Raw genomic sequence first — 21,876 nt, 5'->3', positions numbered from 1 at the left:
AGCACTAAATGGGGCCTTACATTTATTGTGTGGAAAAGAGCTGCTAAGACATTCCTCACATGATTTCCTTTTGTGTTTCATGGTAGAAAAAAATAAATGACAACATTTTTATTTTTAGATAAATGAATTCCTTCCAAAAAAAATAAATAAATAAAGATTCACAAATTTGAGCATGGACTGTGCGCCACTGTCTCTGTAGGGTCTCTTTCTTGAGGACTTGTGAATCACTTGAGTCTGTGCAAACAGATTAGAGTTACAGCCCTGGACCAGAGTGAGACATGTTTGACATTAATGCTGCCGCATTGTATATTATCAGAAATGCTGAATGTGGACGCAGAGATCCAAGGCAGAGAATGTTTAAGAACTAATTACGAACCAGCGAGGCACAAGACCTATAGCATATTTTCTTACTTGTGTGGAAAAATATAGCAGGCTCCATTTATTTTTCTGCACTGTTATTTCTGGATGGCTCCTACTTCGGGTAAATAGTCCCATTCCCTATTGTAAATCTGACGGGCACAGGTCTTTGGAGACTTTTGAGGCTCTTTTAAGGAAAAATAGAGACAGGCTTGGATGGCTTTTGGCCATAATGAGAGAGTGGAAGCAAAGGGAGAGCTTTGATCCATGGCCTGAAAGCTCATGTTTAAATCTGTTAGCAGACATCTTTGCCCGTGGATGAAACGACCAGATCAAAGTCTGTTTCTTTGCGTTTAATGGACAGTGAAACCCAGTTTAGATGTCTGTGACATACCATCAGCTAATATAATAGCCCTTTCACCACATTAGGAAAATATATATACCTTTTTTAAATATATATACATGCATGTTTATCTTCAAAAATGTATCTAGACAGACAGACAATGACAGTGCAATGACATTCATACATTTTCTGAGTGTCTTAAGTGTCCAAATACACTCACAATTATCCAGAAACGTAACCGCACAATTAGTACTCATCATTCAATTACAATAAATATCCATTTCCTTAGAAACGGTTCCATAAAACGGTATCAATTAGCAAAAAAGTGTGCACAGGGAAAAATAAATAATGCAAGTCAAACTGTGAAAATATTATTTTATTCATAGAGCTTCACTCAGAATAGGCCTCTCTGGCGCCACACTCTCATTTAATATCAAACGCTTTTCCAAACCACACAAGAGCAGGAGCTCCACAAGGACCTATCATGGGCCCTATGATATTCCAGCAGTGCTAAGTGGAGAGGAGGAGACCTGGATGGACGCCCGATCAGATTTCCTTATTCTCCATTTCGGTGGACCGCCGTGTGTCGTGAATCTCCTTTCCATCTTAGCTTAAACAGGGTTGTGAATAAATATTTAAGTATGATATATCCCACACTGATTGATGTTAAACACTTTGAGATAAGCCAAAACGAAATGAGAAGACAAAATGATATGAGTTATGAGAAATAACAGAGGAAAATCTGAACAACTTGTACTTTACAAGAAAATTGAGGCAATGAAGAAATTAGAATTTTCTATAAACCGTTTGCAGAAACTCTGCTAGTGGCTTTAAAAGAGCAGGATATTCATGTTGAAATGATCATTAACAGCAATAATATGCTGCATTTGCCACACTGCATTTCTTCTAATGAAGGCACATTAAATTAGCATTTAATCACCTCATTAAATCATTATGTATTTAAAAAATGAGTGCTCCTTTGGGGGGGGGGGGGGGGGGTCTTCTGGACTGAAAACCAATCCAGAAATTATATCTAATATATGATTGGTTATAAAGCTGCCCAGGGCAGACCAACCTTTTTGCTTTGTTTGTCCTGCTGCTCACATGAGATCTTTTTATCCATTATACACAAATAATAATAAAAACATAACAGAAAGCAATATGATATTGTAAAATGATTGGAGATGAAAGTGAATATTTCTTACAGACAGATTTGAAAAGTCGTGTGACTGATAGAAAACAATAAGAGAGGTTATGTAATGCACCAATTCTTGAGTACTGGGACAAAATAGGTTAAACAAAAAAAGTACAAAGTTTATACTACCATTTAAAAATGTGGTTTGTGAAGTTTTTTTGTAATTAAATTGATACTTTTATTCAGAAAGGATCAAAAGTGTCAGTAAAGACTTACAAAAGTTTTCTATTTCAAATAAATATTTGACTAATATTATAAATAATATTAATCAGCACTACTGTTTTAACACTGATAATAATAAGTAATATTTGGCATATTATAAGATTTCTGAAGGGTCTGGAAATTTCACTTTAAAATATATTCAAATGTATAATTTTTCACAATATTACTGTTTTTACTGTATTTTTGATTAAAAACTTTGGTGAGCATAAGAGACATTGCAAATTTTACCAACCTCAAATTTTCAACGGTAATGTATGCGTCAAAATATTATTTGTATATTAATTTTTCAGATGTTTCACAAGTTTAATATATATTTTAATCTTTGTGAAGAATTAAGTTTTGGGCTGACAGAAGGTGATGATGTGTTCTAGTAAATATTTTAGTGACTATTCATTCTAATGCCTCAAGGATCAATGCATGATATGATAAACAGAATAAAACAGGAAGAACAACAGAAAACAGTAATGTGAAATCTCTTTAAATAGAGATACAATAGAAAGTCACTTGGGACAATGTTTATATGAGATGAGTGAGAGCTGGTGAATATGAGCTGATATTTTCGATTCATATTTCATAATAATTATATCAGAGCACCAGTCCTTATTGATTATCAGGACCCTGGATGAATGGAACTACTAACTTGTAGTTCGGGATCAACAGCTTTGAATTACATGGAAAACATCATCTCTTCCCCAAGAAATGAGCTACCCCAAGTCTATCTGTGTCAAATTTGTTCATCTGTTTACTTAGTTAGCCTTTTAGCCACATCTTTATATGCTAATTCGATCTCACTGTCGGCGGCACAGGTGTTGGTGAACTCTTCTTGTGCATACGCATTGTTCAGGTAACGCCACACGCCTGTCAAATCGTTTGGAATGTCGTAGTTCCGATATTTCTTGGCAATGACCTGCAAAAAAGTGGATGGAAAATAGATTATTGAGAATAATTACAATTAAAAACAAATGTAATTTACATTTAAAGATGCCTTTAGTTTGACCTGCACTGCTGTAAGTGGAGGGGACTCAAATATGCATTGCATTACTCAACATGTCGGCTCATGTTTGCTTATACTACTAGACCACAGCTCTTCATACTTTTAAAACATATACTACTGTTAAAATGTTTAGTGTCGATAAGACATCTTTTTTAAAGAAATGATTGCTTTTATTTAGCAAGGATGCAATAAATAATCAAAAGTGACAGTAAAGACATTCATATTACAAAACAATTTCTATTTCAGATAAATGCTGTTTTTTGGACTTTCCATTCATCCATTCATTTCCATCCATTTTCCAAAAAAAAAAAAAAAAAATGTTTTCTTTTAAAATAACAAAAATTATTATTGAGCATCAAATCAGCATATTAGAATGATTTCTGAAGGATCATGTGACAAATTCATGCGATCAAAATTCAGCTTTGCATCACAGGAATAAATACAATTTTTAAAATATATTCAAAACAGTTATTTTAAATTGTAATGATATTTCACAAATATTACTGTTTTTACTGTTTTAAATAAATGCAGCTTTGGTGAGAACAAGAGACTTCGAAAACATTTATGGCTGCAACAAAAACAAGTGTACAGAAATCACGGTAATCACTACTGGGAATTCCATTCACTCAACTCTAGGGGACTCCAAAGTCACAAAAATACACAACTACAAAGAATTGTTTTTCTTAAAAGATCACATGGATTATTATGGTTTGAGGTTTTGCTGGTTAGCAATTTCATCCTAACTACACCATCTGGTAGCAAACTGTATCTTCTCCATTGACTGTCCTCCATGAGTGCAAATTTCCGCCAAAACTATCATTGAGATGAATGGGAATGCTAACGGATAGCTCTGTCCAGGTAATACAGGCCTCCTCTCTTACCCCCAAACACTGCAGGCCAGCTATAGTGACAAGTCCCCCCTCAGCGCTTCAGCTCACCTTCACTATGTGGAGCTTTGGCAGCAGGTTGCAGTCGGCCAGAGACAGATCATTCCCGTCCAGGAACTTGCGGTTGGAGGCCTTCTCCTCCTCCATGCTGTCTGCATCTACCTCATCAGGCAAAGGACTGTTCAGGTACTCATCCAGCTTCGTGAGTGCCTTTGTCAAACCCTTCTGCAGAGCTAACAAAACATCACACATTTCTTAATAACCAGTGTGTTATTGCACAGTATTTGATGGTGAATGGTAACATTAGTGTTGCTGAAAATTCTGAATACATTTATGTTGATGACCATATGAGCTTTGGTCTATATTAACGTTTTTTGTTATTGCTATTGTTACAATTTAAAATAACTTTTCTATTTTAATATATTTTCAAATGTACTTTATTGATCTCTTATTATCAGTGTTGAAAACAGTTTTTTTTTGTGGAAAAATATATTAATTCTTTCATATTTTTTAAAATATTTTCTTTTTTTATTTCCCCAAAAGTATTAAGCAGCACAACTGTATTTTTCAGGAATCTTTGATGAATATAAATGTTTTACTTTTACTTGAAATTTCTTGTTTTATTACATTATAAATGTCTTTACTGTGCTTTAGATCAATTTAATCAATCTTGAATCTGAATAAAATAACTATCCAAAAAATAAAACATACTGACCCCAAACTTTTGATAGGTAGAGTAAATATTAAATATTCTTATGTATTTATTATTATTATTATTATCATTATTATTTAAAAAACATATTATTTTCCTGTACCAAGTTCCATATGTAAGTTGCTTAAATTCTGGCAAAACTGCAAATATTTAAAATATCAGTCATCATAGGTTATCGACCACAACAAATTATAATAAATATTTGACATACTCATCCAAATATCTAAATCGACACACATCCCTACTGAAAACACAACCACTCTTAAAAAAAAAAGTGAGCACAAGTTCAGAACAGTTCTAATACATTCAATGCTTAAATATGTACAAATACAGTACAATAGACTCCATAGAGTTAACTGAATTTAACTTTGCTCAGTTTCAATGTACTGACCAAAAAACAATATATCCATTCATTCATTCATTCAATCAGTTTGATCCAGTTTGACATGCATACCTTCATTCACATCTGGCTTAGTGTTTTTTATGAAAGCTGAGAACTTTGCAAATATGTCATTCCCAGCTGTGTTTGACTCCCTGTGCCTGGCTGCAAGTTTGGGGTACCTTGGACACAAGGAAAGGTACATAGAAAAACATGTATCAGTATTCTGTACAGTTCTAGTTCACAGTGGTTTAATGTGATGTTTAATACAATATACATTTCAAAACAAGTCTAGAGCTGCGGTTCGTAACGGGTGGGTTTTGATCCAAAAATGATTCTCATAGGCCATAGACAAAAGCAAAAATGATGCTGCTAATTTAAAATAAATACTAATAAAATAATTTTGATAACCTCTTCAGTTAATTTGCTCTGTGATGCTAGATATGTCGTTCTTGGTAATAGTACTGTAATAGATTTAAATGTTGTTTACTTTTTTATGCTAAACAATTTTGGTGCTGCATTTGACCATGATTGATGAAATCTGGTTTCTGAAGCAAAACCAGTTGAGAACCACAGGTTTAGAGTTTCTATACAGTCACGATTCGTCTCAAGTGTATTTGTAAAAATGAGCTTACTTTGGTGGTGCCAAAACCTCCTCCAGAAACTCCTCGATCTTGTTAATGTCCGTCTTCACCTCACCGTTGAAGGTCAGGAAAGGAGGATGAGTGCCTGGAGCCAAATTGTGCAAATCAGCTGGTTTCCTGAATAAATAATAATAATAATAATAATAACATGTTATTACTCAACCATCCCAGCATTGCATAACAAATTTAGACATTAGAATAATTTTAAAATAGATTATTTTTCATTTTTCTATTTTCCTGCTTTGACCTTTGACAGGGAAAATGGATTATATTCCATCAATATTAATGTTTAATAACTTAGAACTTGCTATATATGACATTTTTTGAGGTTTTTCCATCTTAATATCCAATAAAAATGCCATTTAATAAGGTGAAGATGTGTAATGTGTGACTGACATTCATATAATATGATTATTCATTTGATCTTAGATTAGTGAACTTCTCACCTCTTCAGGTCAACCGTGGTGACGTTGAAGACCACACCTTTGAGCCAGAGGATCATGAAGAGGCGTTGGGAGAATGGACAGTTTCCGATGCTCTCGCCATCACAACCAGCCTACAAACACAACGACACATCTTTATACATCACCTCCAGGGATCAGTAAGTCTTAATTTATATTATTGCCAATAAGATGAGCCAAAGACTGCATTGAGAATGATAAAGTGTCATAGCGCCCCCTGCTGCTGCTTCAATGTTTTAGTGGACTCTCTGAAGGATTGTGTTAAATAAAATCTATTTTCTGTATTCATAAAATCTCCTTTAGCTGCAGGTGTTTTATCTCACATGAATATCCGAATCCCTAAATCTCATAGGATAGACCAGAGGTTTTCCAAAAACAGGCTGTATATATTGCAGGTGAGCTGTGTTCATTGAAATAGTAAACATTATTATTATTATTATTAGTGTTTCACATAGACACACATGGTTACACTTACATTCAAGCATTTGGCAGACACTTTAATCAAAAGTGACTTACTTTGCATTTAAGGTATACATTTATGTTTTATCAGTTCTTGCTTTCCCTGGGAATCGAACCCATAACCTTAGCGTTGCTAGTGCCATGCTCTACTCCTGATATATGAAATTTCACTCAAGAACTCCATGTTAGTCAGTGTCGTTTTATGTATAAGTTTTATGAAGTGGTATCTCACTCATCTTCGGATACTAAAACCAAGGGTGTCCTAATATTGGTGCGGAAGACTTTAAATATTACTATTATAGGTTGTGATACAAATGGTAGAATAACACATATAAAAACAATAGTTGGCGTTTATTAAACCCTTCTGCTAAATCTTTCACTTTCTTTTCTGCTACTCATAAATCCTATTCGCGAATTGACTATTTTCATTTCTACTTCTTTATCTTCATCTGTTCGTGATGCCGATATCTGTTCCTTATCTCTGTCGGATCATGATGGAAATTTGTGCAGATTATCTTTGATCCCTCGGCCATCTCGTGCCACTAGATGGCGATTTAACCCTAAATTGTTACAGGATGAAAACTTCTGCAGTCAAATCAGAAATATATTTGCTGAGTTTATTGAAATTAAACAAGGTTCAGTGGATGATCCTCGAACACTTTGGAATGCAGTTAAAGGATTTATAAGGAATCACTCAATTTCATATGTCTCTTTCCTTCAGAAAAACCGACACAAAAAGATACTTGATCTGGAATCACAGCTCCAGAATCTGACTAGAGATAATCAGCGTTGTTTCTCAGACAATACACTCAGTCAAATCATGGCGGTTAGGTCCGAACTCAATTCATTACTGAGATCCAGGGCAGAATTCCTGATTCAAAGATCCAGGCAGAATTACTATTTTCAAGGGAGTAGACCAAGCCATCTTTTAGCCCTAAGATTACGCAGCAATGAAAAGTTTGCTAATATTTCAAAGGTGAAATCCCAATCTGGGCTCATTATGACAGACCCAAAAGACATTAATATCGCCTTTCACTCTTTTTACTCTAACCTCTATACTACTTCTGCTGATGCTGACCCTGACTCTTTTGCATCTTTTCTTTCCAACCTTGATTTACCTAGGCTGTCAGATTCAGATTCAGAATACCTGGCTGAACCGATCTCTCTTCAGGAGCTGGAGTCGGCAATCCGATCTCTGAACAAGGGGAAATCCTCAGGCATAGATGGCATTCCAATCGAATTGTATGCTACTTTTTGGTCGGATTTAGGCCCCCTCATGTTAGATATGATACATTTTTCATTTACTCAAGGCTCATTTCACCCATCCATTAATATAGCTGTTATTTCTCTCTTGTTAAAAAAAGATAAATATCCGACTTCCTGTTCTAGTTACCGGCCACTTTCTTTGATAGGGACTGATGTTAAATTATATGCTAAAGTACTATCTCGTCGTCTAGAGAAATTTATGAATAGGCTAGCTCATCATGACCAAACAGGATTCATTAAATCTCGCTCAGCTCCGGATAACTTACGCAGGTTATATCATATTATTAATTCAAAGAATAGTTTGTCCTCTCCTTGCGCAGTATTATCTCTAGATGCGATGAAAGCTTTTGATCAGCTAGAATGGAACTATTTATGGGCGGTTCTACAGCATCTGGGTCTAGGATCGAGTTTCATAAATATGATAAAAGTTCTGTATGCCAATCCAGCAGCTACAGTTCTCACAGGTGCTGTTCACTCTAACCCATTCTTTATACATCGAGGTACTCGTCAGGGTTGCCCGCTGTCTCCTCTGTTATTTGCCCTATCCTTGGATCCCTTAGCTCAAGAGGTCCGACAATGTTTGCTGATGATATCTTATTGTTTTTGGAGAAGCTGTCACATTCTATTCCTCATGTGTTGAATTTATTTGACCATTTTGGATCTCTCTCAGGGTTTAAATTAATTGGAGTAAGTCATGTTTACTTCCCCTCAATTCTAAAATCGATTCCATGTCCCTATATCTATTCCATTGGTTCAAAACTTTAAGTACTTGGGGATAGATGTTTTTCCTTCCCTGCAGAAAATCGTCTCAAAAAACTATAATGGTATTCTAGCCAAAGTATCCTCAGATTTGGAAAATTGGTCTCTTCTTCCAACTTCTTTTCAGGCCCGTATATCGGTGATTAAAATGAATGTTCTCCCAAGTATCAATTTCTTTTCTTCCATGATTCCTCTCGCTCCACCGGTTGGCTATTGGAACAAACTAGATGCATGTGTTTCACGGTATATATGGGATGGGAAACGTCCTCGTATTAAACTGACTACCTTACAACGATGTAGATTACATAGAGGTCTTTCTTTCCCTAATTTTAGACTGTATGCGCAAGTCTTTTCCCTCTGCCCTTTAGCAGTTTGGTTTGATCCTGATGCTTCTGTGTCTTGGAGAGCAATTGAGGAATCTATTGTTCATCCGTATAAATTTATGCATCTTGTTTTTTCAGGAGTTCCACTTAGGCAGTGTAAATCTCGGTTTGGTCCCATTGTAACCCATCTTCTCTCCACATGGAGGGATGTTGAAAGACGTTCACAACTAGCTACAAAATGGCATAGGCATTCGCCTGTTTTCCACAATAATAACCTTTTGTCAGGCAGTACTCCATTTCATTGTCCGCAATGGACTCATAGTAAAGTAAACACTCTGGGAGATATCTATGATGATCGTGGTTTAAAATCCTTCCAGAATCTTAAAACTCAATATAATCTGCCAGGCACCTCCATTTTTATGTATTTGCTCATTAGATCGGCCCTACGGGTGTATGGGGTGCCTTGGAACTCTTCACTGCCGGTTCACCCTTTGCTCAAACTAATCCTTCCTTCTGAGGAATCTCCCTCCTCTGCTTCAGTCATCTATCTCTTTCTTCTTGAGCATTCATACAAACCTGTATCTATTACTACTGTTTGGGCTAAGGATCTTAATGAGGATGTGCATGTTTTATTTTCCGATCAGGAATGGGATATGTTTAAATTGTCTTCTAAAAACCCTAATCACCAAATGATTCATTGGAAATTTCTGCATAGGGTTTACTTGACTCCAATTAAACGTTTTTATATGAATCTGTCATCTTCTCCTAAGTGTAATCTCTGTTCCCAAGGAGTTTTAGGCACGTTTTTCACCTTTTTGGACTCAGCTCTCACCTATCATATTTGTTGGGTACTGAGATATGTTTCACTCTGTGCCATTTTTTCATGAATGGATTTTGGGACTATTATTTATTTTATTTATTCTTTGGGGGGTCTACCGGGGGGTGGGATGGGTTGGGGTGGGTTCTGGATTTGTACGGCTGCTTTTTGGTTTTGTACTGCTGGTCCACAGAGTGAAGTTCAATAAACAGTTGTTAACAAAAAAATAAAATGGTACAAATCACACGTGGGCAGGTGGAATTTTGCTAAAACCTATAAAACAGTTTTAACCCTAAAATTATTACGGCCTAATTATTAATCCCTATTGAGTCCATAATTTCATGAAGTCAATGCTAAAAGGATAGTTCACCCAAAAATGTAAATTCTGTCATCATTACTCACTCTCAAATTGTTACAAACTTGTATGAGTTTCTTTCTTCTGTTGAGCACAAAAGATATTTTGAAGAATGAGCGTAACCAAACAATTGATGGTAGTCATTGACTTCCACAGTAGGGAAAAAAAATACAATGGAGGTAAATGGCTACTGTCAACTGTATGGAAGAAATTCATACAGGTTTGGAACTACATCAGGGTGATTAAAATAATGACCGAATTTTCATTTTAATTTCTGAACTATCTGAACATAAAACTTAATTTACAGTAGGCAAAACTTTACCTTCAAAACAATTCTTAATGTATTATTTTTTTGTTTAACACACTTTTATTTTTCACAATAAATGTGAAAAAATAATAAATAAATAAAAGTAATAAATTTTTAGTTCATAATAGTGCTGTCAAACGATTAATCGCATCCAAAATAAAAGTTTTTGTTTACGTAATGTATGTGTGCACTGTGTATATTTATTATGTATATATAAATACACTCAGATGCATGTATATATTTAAGAGAAATATGTTATGTGTATATATTAAATATTTATATATAAAATATTAAATATAAATTACATGAATATAAAATATATACATGTAAAACGTAAATATTTTCAAAATATATACTGTATATGTGTGTATTTATATAAACATAATAAATATACAAAGTGCACACATATATTATGTAAACAAAAACCTTTATTTTGGATGCGATTAATCGCAATTTTTCGTTTGACAGCACTAGCTCATTATCATATTCTGATCAATAATTATCAGACCACTGCAGTACCGCTGTTGACCACCTAGAGGGCTGATATACCCTGTTTTAGACTGGACATCACTAAACTGGGACAAGCAGCAAGAACAAATGTGCCTATGCTCATTTTGAAATCTTAATTTGTATTATAGATTACACAGCTGCACTAATTTAACTCATTTAGTGATAAACACTAATTTTTCTCATTATGGAGAGTACAAATGACCCCGGGCTAACAGTGAGTGACAGTGCTAATCACAATCACACTGCTACTGTACGTTTCAGCAGTGGAGGAGATCAGGTGTCCCAAAACAGCGGCACCACTATCACGAGACCATATAGCTTACACTGTGACATAATACCACGCACAATATGAATTATGCACACTGCATTCATTAACTGCAGGCCTGGTTGTAAGAAGAATACAAGGAGCGTGCTGTCAACTATATACTATACGTATACGGTGTCCAATAGTGAAAATACTTCTATTTTGAATTTGTTCTACTTTAACACAATTTGTTTTCATTACACGGTTCAGAAGGAATCATGGGAGAAAATGCATTGTATAACAGTCAGATAAATGAGGCAGATGGTATGTGAAAGGTCAGGGCACTTTCATTTCCACTCATCTGTCCGTTCTGGCAAATTCAGAACAGAGACAGAACTGGATGCTGAACAATGAGCTGCTATGAACTAGAAAGCGCAGGACAATAGGCCGTTTGCTATAGGACCGGTTGCTCTGTTGGATGGCAGTTCAGGGCTGTAAACAGCCCGGGGTGTGACCAGGGGCGTAAATTTCGTCTAACAGTAGGGGGGGACAATATACATAAAATTTCTCAAGAGCAGTTTTTGAAGGGGACACAAATAATAGAGCTAAAATTGTTCTTGTAAGGATGTATACACAGAGGAAAGCTACTACTAGTGTAGCAGGGAGACTAGGCGTTATTTTAATGACAAATGTCGAGAACTAGCACGCGGATGCACACTCTCAGAAACTCTCTCTGCTCTCGCATAGAGAAAATAATCACTTCATCCCATGTTTAAGTGAATAAAATAGCCAATTGACAGCCTTACTTACTGGAGTTCCACAACTATTGAGACGTATTATCTCTTGACTTGTGTGTGTGATATAAAAGAGGAAAGCATTTGGACCAAAGCACTGTGAGGCAAGGGAGGGGGAGACTCAAAATGTTTCTAAACTTAAAAGAAACATTTTTCCCCATTTGCGTTTGTGTTGTTTTACTAATTATTTTAAGTATAAAACATTATTTACAATACACAGCGTGGTTTTTTAAATCATATTTTTAGGGGGGGCAACCCTCAAATGGGGGGGGGGGGGGTCTTGTCTCCCCCCCGGGATTTCCACCTATGAGTGTGACTGAATGACAATGCCTTGTGTACAGGATTTATATTTTTAAATAGAAAGATTAATGCCTGGAAGAGGATTTGTTGGTTCCTAACATTTATTTTTTAATTTGGTTGCTTCAGCATGGCTGCCTTTGGAAGATGAAATGCATCCACTTTAATCATATAATCATAACTGAAGCATGCAGTATTGCATTGTCAGTGTATGTGTAACTTTGCTTTCTCATAGGTAAGACTTTTCATATATTGCTGCCATTTTACCATATTATTCAGATCCAATAAGTTTGTTGCATTGTTTGTATTGATAGATAAAACTTTTAATTTTTTTTATTTATTTTGCATTTGTGTGTGTGATTAAAAAAAGTTGTAGTTTAGTAACAAAAACATCATAATGATAATTACTGAGGGAATATTATTTTAACACCATACAATCTATAAACCAATGTGCAAGAACTACTGGTAATCATACATTACTCTACTTACAACCTGGTCATGACCTTAGTCAAATATGCAAACGTTACTCTAGAACAATTATTGAGTTACACTGATTTTATAAGAGCCTCATAACTCCATAAAGCTTACTCTAATGTTTCTCTCCTTACCTTGACAAACAACTCAATATCAGGTTCTTGACCGTCTCCCATTGTAGACACTTTCTTTGATTAAGTATCTCTCCTGATCTGTCACCTACATCCTCGCAGCAGTATTTTGCAGATATTTTGGGTTAAATGTCAGCGTTTAGCCACACGCTCTCTTAGATTCAGTTTGTTCTGCTCTTGACAGGCAGCCAATGGCACCAGGTGTTATGATGTCAGCTCGAGCCCAGATGAAAGGTGAATCTAGCTCTCTCCCAAACACGGGTGATGTGAAAGAGAGGGAATAGGTGAGAGGCTTTAGTTGGGGGCGGAGCTTACTTTGCCCCGCCCCTGCCACAAATAGCTCTGATGAGCTTGAGTGACAGATGAGAGTAAACTAAAATTGTAACTGTGATGTTGAGAGATGACATTGAAACCATCTATGAAGGTTCATGCTTTAAAATAGGCACTTGATTATATTTACTGCATTTACCATATATATATATATATATATATATATATATATACTGCACGTAAAATTTCATATCGAAAAGATTGTTTAGAGTCTCTGCCACTAAACTCTTGCACCATATTGTCCATGTATAAATATGTGACATGTTCATGGCCCAGAAACTCTGAGTAGAGGAATGAGCCGCATGCAATTTTAATGCAGTCCAAGTCACAAGGCAACGGCAGGTTATATTTGATCATCTTGTGGAGCCCAGGAGAATAAGATTCCCTGTTAAATATTTTATGACCTGGCTTTGGTTTATAGCGTGAAATTGCGTTCAAAGTTTTCGGACGTGACTGATATGAACCTGTGAAATGAAGATTACTCATTTGGCTTCCTAAAATAGAGCTAACTATCCTAGATATGAGTGAAAATGATATGTCAATACTCAACAAGTAAACCACTATTACTGTGTGTGGTCCATTTCTGTAGCTCCAGACTGCGGTTGTACTTTTACATTTGCAGTGCGTTACAATGCAGCTTGTCTCCGATATTGTAAGCACCTATTGGGATACATACTGTATATTGCCAAATTTTAAAATAAAATTGTAGTGCTGCTTTGCATATGCAGTATATACTTAATGTGGGAAAAACATTGAATGCACATTTAATAACTGCATCTTGTAATCAAATATTGGTGATATATAATCAAACTTTTGTAATAAAACTAACAAAATGAATAAAATATACACTGTCAAAAGCTCTTCAAAACGACAAAAACACTATTTATTTGAACTATAATTACAAATAAAAAAGGAAAATACAAAAATCAAAAAACGTATTCAAAATATAAATAAAAACTATGATATTATCTAAATTAGGGATCTTCAAATCTGGCTCGCCAGATCCACTTTCCTGCACAGTTTAGCTCCAAACCTGTGATTCTCTAGTGATCCTGAAGACATTGACATTGTTGGACTCTGCAGGAAAGTGCACTCACAAGCCAGATTTGAGGATCCCTGATCTAAAATTATATTAAAATAACACTGGAAACAACATGCTACAGCTGTATCTATAAATATAATGACCACATTACACGGTGCCATTTATCAAAATGGGTCTGTCCTAAATCTCATATTATGCTTTTACATCTTATTAAGGACCGTAGTATTTAAGACGTTGAACATGAATTGAATTTGTAACTTAATTAACATCAACATACTCCAGGAAATGTATTCATGTGCTACAAGTGGATGCATTAGCATTTATCATAGCAAGCTGAACAGCCTCCTCTACTGGTAAAATAACAATATTAACACTACAAGAATCAGTTGGCAAGTGGCATATTATTTTATTTTAATCTGTCTAAAATTGTTTCAACTTGAATAACTAATAAATTAATAAATTGCTAAAATATAATAAATAATGAATAAACTGTTGTGAATTTAACCTGATGCAGACAAGAATACACAAGCTTTCCATACAATAAATCTCAAGTAAAATATCTTAATTTTTGACGTAAAAGCATATTCATTTACAAGTAGGAAAGGAGATTTCCTCAGTGATTCAAACAGCCTGGCATCACTGACGATGTGTCCGAGTGCAACCAGAGGAGTTGGAATATGAGTTAAAAAAATGCCACTGGATTGTACTCCAACTAAACATTCTCAGTAACAGATGTTTTCATGGCTCAGTTCCAAACAGGTTAAATGTAATCTCTGCCGTGAATAATTAACTTCTGCATCGTGCACATTTGACCGGGTGTTTTGGCTGAGCTAAAGTGCTTAAACTGTTTAAAATATGTATTTTAAATGTTCAAGGTCACACTTGAGGAATATTTTACAGCCTGATAGTGTAGTAATTGTGTGGGAGGATCTGATTACCACATTGCCGATGCTGCTTGACATCTAAGAGACAGAAATGGCCACTAATGTCAAATCAGAATCGTTTGCCACTGAATAAATAGATTTTAATTTTAAATATATATTTTTGAATACTATTTTTTGTATTTTTTAATAACAAGAATTAAAACTGTTGCAAAATGTAAATGTAAGTAAATGTCAATATTGAATCTAATCAGTAACCACCAACATCTGTAACATTTAGTAAAGGTGGCTGTGTAAACTTTGATCATAATCGTCTGCCTTTATGCGTATAGCCAATAATATTACATTCTTAACCAAGGCCAACATTTACTTGACAAATGCTGTTATGGATTTTTGTTTGCAATATTTGTGAGTTCTCTTGTAGGTTTGGTAATAAAAGCAGCCTTGCGTTGTGCTGCTCAACAACAACTTACATGACTTTATTCCTGCTTTTTTATGACTATATGTGGCCATAAAGTTTGAATTGTTCTGAAGATTTATTAAGAGCAAACTGTTTATCTCTATGTCAGTGCATCCCATTTTTGAATTACGAATCAGTAAAATGCCATTGTTAGTCTGAAAAAGTCTCAATTCCACAATCACAGTTGCTCAGTCTGTGATCATGTACACAGACTAAAGTGTTTCACTATCAAAAGCAAAGACTAGCCATGAGTTGATTTACTCAGGTCAGGACTTCACCCTGGGTTCCATGACTGTACGGATGCCCAAGTTAATGATTATTCACTTTGCCTGTCACAGTGAACCTTCCAAAGGAAATGCAATCAGTTCAGGATGTCTAATTCTGACACAGACTGTGAGCAAGCACACAAACTTTTGAAAACCATATTGAAGTTAATGATCAAGAGGAAAATGTTGCCTGAATGAACCATACCAATCTTTTTGTCCATTTTAGGCCATTGATTTTTCTGTTGAATCATTAACTACCTGCTACAGTAACCTGTCTGTGAAATGTACATATATTCTCTTCATTCAAACTTTATTTTTTCTTTTTTTTTTGTATTCTTGAATGTCAAAACAATCTTTCATTTACATAAAATAGAATGCATTCATAATGCCAAAAGTAACTAGCCACTGCTATGGACTGAGATTGTGCAGGGTTTCCCAAATAAGGTTTTGAAGTAAATAAAGTAAAATATAAATAAATAAATAATAATAATAATAAATTAAATTAGATTTTAACAACATTTGTTGTTATTGTTTAAAATAATTATGAGGATTATAATTTGTTAGTATAATTTGTCAATTTTAATAGTCTTAAAAATAATGAAAAATACAATTGTTTTAAAATTTTATTTAAAAATACTCACTTGTTAATATTTTAATATCAGATTAATAAAGTTAAATTAAATCAAATGTAATTAAATTTGGTAAAAATTTTTTTTACAAAATATATAAATTTTATTCAATTTTATTTGGCATAAAAAAGAAACAAATTGTTTGGTTTTTAACACCTGATTTTACATGCTGCAATTAAATAACATTTGAGTATAATGTAGGAAAAATAGGGGTTCAGTGTTAAAAAGAAACTGGGCGTGTGAACAAAGGTTTGACAATTCATTTTCAGGTTGTCTTCACAATTGTCTTCAAGGGCCAAAGGTGGACAGAAATATAAATGCTGTTACAAACCACACCCAACTGACCTTCAGACTCACGAATGCCAACTTTAAAGCCTTCTTTCTTTATTTAAATAAAATAAAAATTTCAGGTTATTTTATGCAGACGGCATAAACCTACAGCCCTTACCTTGACAAAAAGTGCAATATTAGGCTGATTCGGGTCAGGAACTGCAGCTGGCTCTTCCACGGTGCTGTTCTCCACGTTCTTCAGGCTGTAGTCAACTACCTCCTCAGGTTCTGGAGATCCGTCTTCTGGGAGACTGTAAGCCATGAGCAGGTCATCGTTGACCAATGAGGGCTGGTCATCATATGGGTCTCCAGTTTCCTCAAAAGATGAAGATCCGTAAACATCTCCATTCGACAGAGAGGCCACCATGATCTTGCTTTCGAGCTGCTCGCCTGGTTCACTGGGGGGTGAAGGCTGTTCCACTTCCTCTTGAGATGTTCCTCTCGTATCCATATAGTTTGGAGACAGTTGATTGATCGTGCTGTACAGCGGTTCATCTGGAATTTCCTCACTCGCGCCTTGATTCTCATATTTCGGCTCTGGGTTGTTGTTTATGTTCTCATACGGCTTCTCAAACGGCTTCTCATATATGTTTTCGTTAGTCTCTTCTATTTGTTCATATATGTTTTCTTGGAGATTTGTGGCCATGATTAAAGCTCTTCCAGGACTGTGGAGAAGTGCGATGACGTCTGGAGAAGTTGGAAAGTCGAGCCTCAGCCCTCACCTGCTGCAGCGGAAGATGACAGGTAACTTATAAATGAACTTTGCTCGATGACTATGTCATAAAATTTGAGCTGCAAAAAAGTGACTCCCCGCTGTAGATCTTCATATCCTATTGCAAGGGCGTTGTAGGGACCTTAATTCAAGATTCAAGATTCAAGATTCAAGATTTTTATTTGTCACATACACAATTATACAGAGTATAACCAGCAGTGAAATGTAAGTCAGGTCCGCTCCAAGGACAGTGCAATTAGAATACAAATATTAAGAAAAAGAAAAGTAGAAAAAAATAAAATAAAATATATATAAATATAAATGTGCAGGTCAGTATGTTGTTGACTTAAATAGTAATAAAGAGGAATGTGCAAAAAAGTTGTACAGGGTATTTAAATAGCAGCAATATGAGGTAGAAACAATTTTAATAGTTTATTGATATAGTGATATTTGCATGGAGTCAAGTGATGTTATGACACAGAGTTAGAGTTTAGGAGCCTGATGGCCTGGGGGAAGAAGCTCCTCCTAAGTCTCCCAGTGTTTGCCATCAGGCTACGGAAGCGCTTACCAGATGGAAGCAAAGTGAATAGATGGTTACCAGGGTGATTTGAGTCCTTGATGATTTTGACAGCTCTATTTTTGCAGTAGATGTCCTGCAGAGAGGGGAGAGCAGATCCTGAGATGCGCTCAGCTAAGCGCACAACTCTCTGTAGAGCTTTGCAGTCCTGATTGGAGCTGTTTCCATACCTCACTGAGATGCACTGAGTCAATACACTTTCTATGGTCCCTGAATAGAAAGTTTTCAGGATTGCTGGTGAGACCCTGAATTTCCTCAGCTGTCGCAGATGGTACAGTCTTTGCCTAGCTTTCTTAACCTGTGTTTGGATGTGTGTAGTCCAGGTTCTCAGAGATGTTTACACCGAGGTACTTGAAGCTACTCACCCTCTCCACAGGGGTCCCACTGATCATAAGAGGAGTGTAGGGCTGCTGCTGTCTCTTCTTAAAGTCCATGATCAGCTAGTTTTGCTCACATTCAGAGAGAGACAGTTCAGTTGTCCTGGCACCATGATGTGAGTCTTTCTACCTCATTCAAGTATGCAGTCTCATCATTGTTGGAGATGAGGCCCAGAACCACAGTATCATCAGCGAATTTGACAACAGATGTGGAGCTGTGAGAGGGCACGCAGTCATGCGTGTAGAGAGAGTAGAGCAGGGGACTCAGGACACAGCCCTGTGGGGCTCCTACGTTCAGGGTGATGGAGTTTGAGGTGAACTGGCCAACTTTCACCACTTGAGGTCTGCCGGTGAGGAAGTCTTGAATCCAGTCACAGAGTGAGGAGTTTAGGCCGAGGTCTGTGAGTTTAGAAGCCAGCTTGATGGGGACTATAGTGTTGAAAGCTGAGCTATAGTCAATGAATAGCAGCCTTACATAATTCCCATTGTTGCTGTCCAAGTGTGTGAGGGAAGAGTGGAGGACGTGAGAGATGGCATCGTCAGTGGATCTGTTTGGGCGATAGGCAAACTGAAGAGGGTCCAAAGTATCAGGTATGGAGGAGCAAATGTGGCTCTTTACAAGTCTCTCAAAAACCTTCATGACTATAGATGTGAGGGCAACTGGGCGATAGTCATTCAGGCAAGAGGGTTTATTGTTCTTTGGCACAGGGATGATGACAGAAGGACATGTCTCTACAAATATTCAGCGACTACTAAATTGTATTAATAATTTTGATCAAACAATTGAATATATGTATGTAACCACTGTTGTTGCAATTCGGCCATATCTGATAGGTCATACCACTGATATTACCTGAGAAATTAAAGTAGACTCTGAATGTTCAAAGCAAACTGTTAGTGGAAATATCCACAAATTAATTAATTCAATAATTAATTAATTAATTAAAACAACACTAAAATAAGAGTGTGTAGCCTATCTGTCAATCAGATGCGCGTGAAGGTCGTGTTTGTATAGGCCTATTGCAACAATAGGGTCCCTGGAACCACATTGCAAAACTATTCAATCGGATCGCGTTTCACAAATCATGGGCCCTATTTTAACGATCTAAGTGCATGGTCTAAAGCGCAAGGCCCAAGTGCACTTAGGGCGTGTCCGAATCCACTTTTGCTAGTTTAACGACGGGAAAAACGGTCAGCGCTCCCGCGCATGGTCTAAAAGGGTAGTTCCTATTCTCTTAATGAGTAGGCTAATAGGTGTATTTTGGGCACAACCTGCAATAAACCAATCAGAGTCTCATTTGGCATGTTTATGTGCTGCTGCGCATCCCTGTGTGTGTAATAAAAAGAGTGTACGCGTTGTGGACCCGTGCCAACAATGCACCTGAACTCACCTCGTTTTTAGACCAGCACACCCATGAGCTCACAAATGGGCGCAAATGCTTTTGCTATTTAAACAACATGGCGCAGGACGTGAAAATGATAACTGCGTAGGGCTGAAGCTAGCAAAAAACACTTATGCCCATTTAATTCAGATCACAAATTCAAAGCGGGTTCGCGAATCATTTTGCGAATTGAAAGATTAGTGATGCGCTCCTAAATTACAATCTGAAATGATGGTTCACAAATCGTTATTCAGATCGGGAATAAGTGCGGGTAGCAAATCATTTGATTGAGATCGGAATTTCAGAACGATTGAATCTTTTGATTCAGATCAGAACTTGGAGCGTGTATCGCAAATGATTTATAACAATTTCAGAGCAGGTTTTGTGAATCATTTGATTTCAATCAGAACTTCGGAGCGAGTTCGCAAATCTTCTTTGAAAGTCAAAAAAACATACACAGACAAAACCAAATTAAACCCTGCAGCTTGTGATGATACATTGAGGTCTTAAGACACGAAACAATCGGTCTGTGCAAGAAACTGAACCGTATTTATATAATTTTTTACCTCTGATCCACCACAATGTCCAACTGTCCTGAGCGCGTTCACAACAGCCGGCGTGTGACGCCAGAGCACGTGGACGCGTCACGTTTCAGTTTCTTGCACAGACCTATTGTTCCGTGTCTTAAGACCTCAGTGTATCGTCACGAGCTGCAGGGTTTAATTTGGTTTTGTCTGTGTATGTTTTTTTTTACTCTCAAAGCCATGGGTCCCATTGACTGCCATTATATGACTGACAGACTGCAATGGTTTGAGTTAAAAATCTTTGTTTGTGTTCTACTGAAGAAACAAAGTCACCTACATCTTGGATGCCCTTGGGGTAAGCAGATAAACATAAAATTTAAATTTTTGGGTGAACTATCCCTTTAAGGGCTTTCATGCAACCTGGCCCTGACTCTCAAGTGATGTTAGCCATACAGCGTTTTCCAAGGTTTTGTTTTAAAGTTTCACCACATATGTTTGTCAGCAAAATATCACATAAATGAATTACTGATTGTTATGAGCCATTTCTGAGCGAAGTCCAGGGAATAAGCTTATGTTTAAACACAGGTGTGTTTATCCTCCATCATGTTCTGTTTTTGTTACACACGACAAAGCCAGTCTTACCTGTTTGTGTGTATTCATTCACTTACTTATTTGCTAAACAACAAAATCATATAAGCCCTCAAAACTTTCCTGGAACTTCTGGAAATAAAGTTGGCTATAATTTTCTATTTTTATATATATAATTTTGTAAGGCTATACCTTAATTTTTAAATGTGTTATTTGAATATGTACTATTTGTTTTAGAAAGTATTATCTGAGGACATTTATTCTTGATGGCTTTTGAGGACTATAAAATTAGTTTTTATAACTTAAAATAAAATATTAAAAAATAATAATAATAAAATTCCATCCACCTGGTCTTATCTCTTTAATCCTTTATTGTTGTTCCAGACTCTGCTTGTGTACCTCATTCTACACTTTTGCCATAAATCACAACCAAAATTAGAAATCCTCAGTTATGACCACTAGGGAGCAGTGAGTGATCAGGTACATTGAAGACAACAATCCAGCACTACACTAGTATCAGGCCATCAGTTAATTGCATTGTAAAAAGGCTGGAAAATATCCAACATACGTTATAACATTTATTATTTTAATAAATGTATACTTCATAAAAATATTTTTGAATTCAATGCAGGATTGCTTTCTTTGATGTTTAGGATGTTTGAGTAGGCTATTTTTAGATTGAAAAATGTTCAATGTCTGAATATCACTCTTAAATTGTCTTAAATCAAGGAATTTCTGACGAAAGTTATGAATCCTTGTGATTTTTTTTTTTAATGGTCCTCCAGCCATTAAACTTGGAAAGAGGATGTTTAAGACTTAACCTTTTTTGTGATCATGTGAGAAAGTTC

At 36.0% G+C, this 21,876-nt stretch overlaps 1 protein-coding gene across 2 annotated transcripts; it reads right to left on the bottom strand.

Annotated features, from left to right (window-relative positions):
* Window positions 1-1,058: 1,058 nt before the first annotated feature.
* Window positions 1,059-17,587, bottom strand: LOC306880213 (chloride intracellular channel protein 5-like). Of its 2 annotated transcripts, none has more exons than XM_079433583.1 (6): window positions 12,934-13,193; window positions 6,180-6,289; window positions 5,725-5,850; window positions 5,165-5,271; window positions 4,050-4,231; window positions 1,059-3,024 (listed from the first exon to the last, which is right to left on the bottom strand). In XM_079433583.1, exons 1-6 carry the CDS (start codon window positions 12,973-12,975, stop codon window positions 2,860-2,862), a joined length of 732 nt encoding a protein of 243 aa, XP_079289709.1. In that variant the 5' UTR covers window positions 12,976-13,193; the 3' UTR covers window positions 1,059-2,859. The 2 variants fall into 2 exon arrangements, with proteins under 2 accessions (XP_079289709.1, XP_079289708.1); XM_079433582.1 differs by lacking the exon at window positions 12,934-13,193 and adding an exon at window positions 16,987-17,587 and having other exon boundaries at window positions 2,735-3,024.
* Window positions 17,588-21,876: the final 4,289 nt, after the last annotated feature.

Source organism: Barbus barbus (assembly GCF_936440315.1).
Source record: "Barbus barbus genome assembly, chromosome: 14".
Taxonomy (NCBI): domain Eukaryota; kingdom Metazoa; phylum Chordata; class Actinopteri; order Cypriniformes; family Cyprinidae; genus Barbus; species Barbus barbus.
The sequence above is the reverse complement of the archived record's forward strand: the minus strand, read 5'-3'. Positions and strand labels throughout refer to the sequence as shown.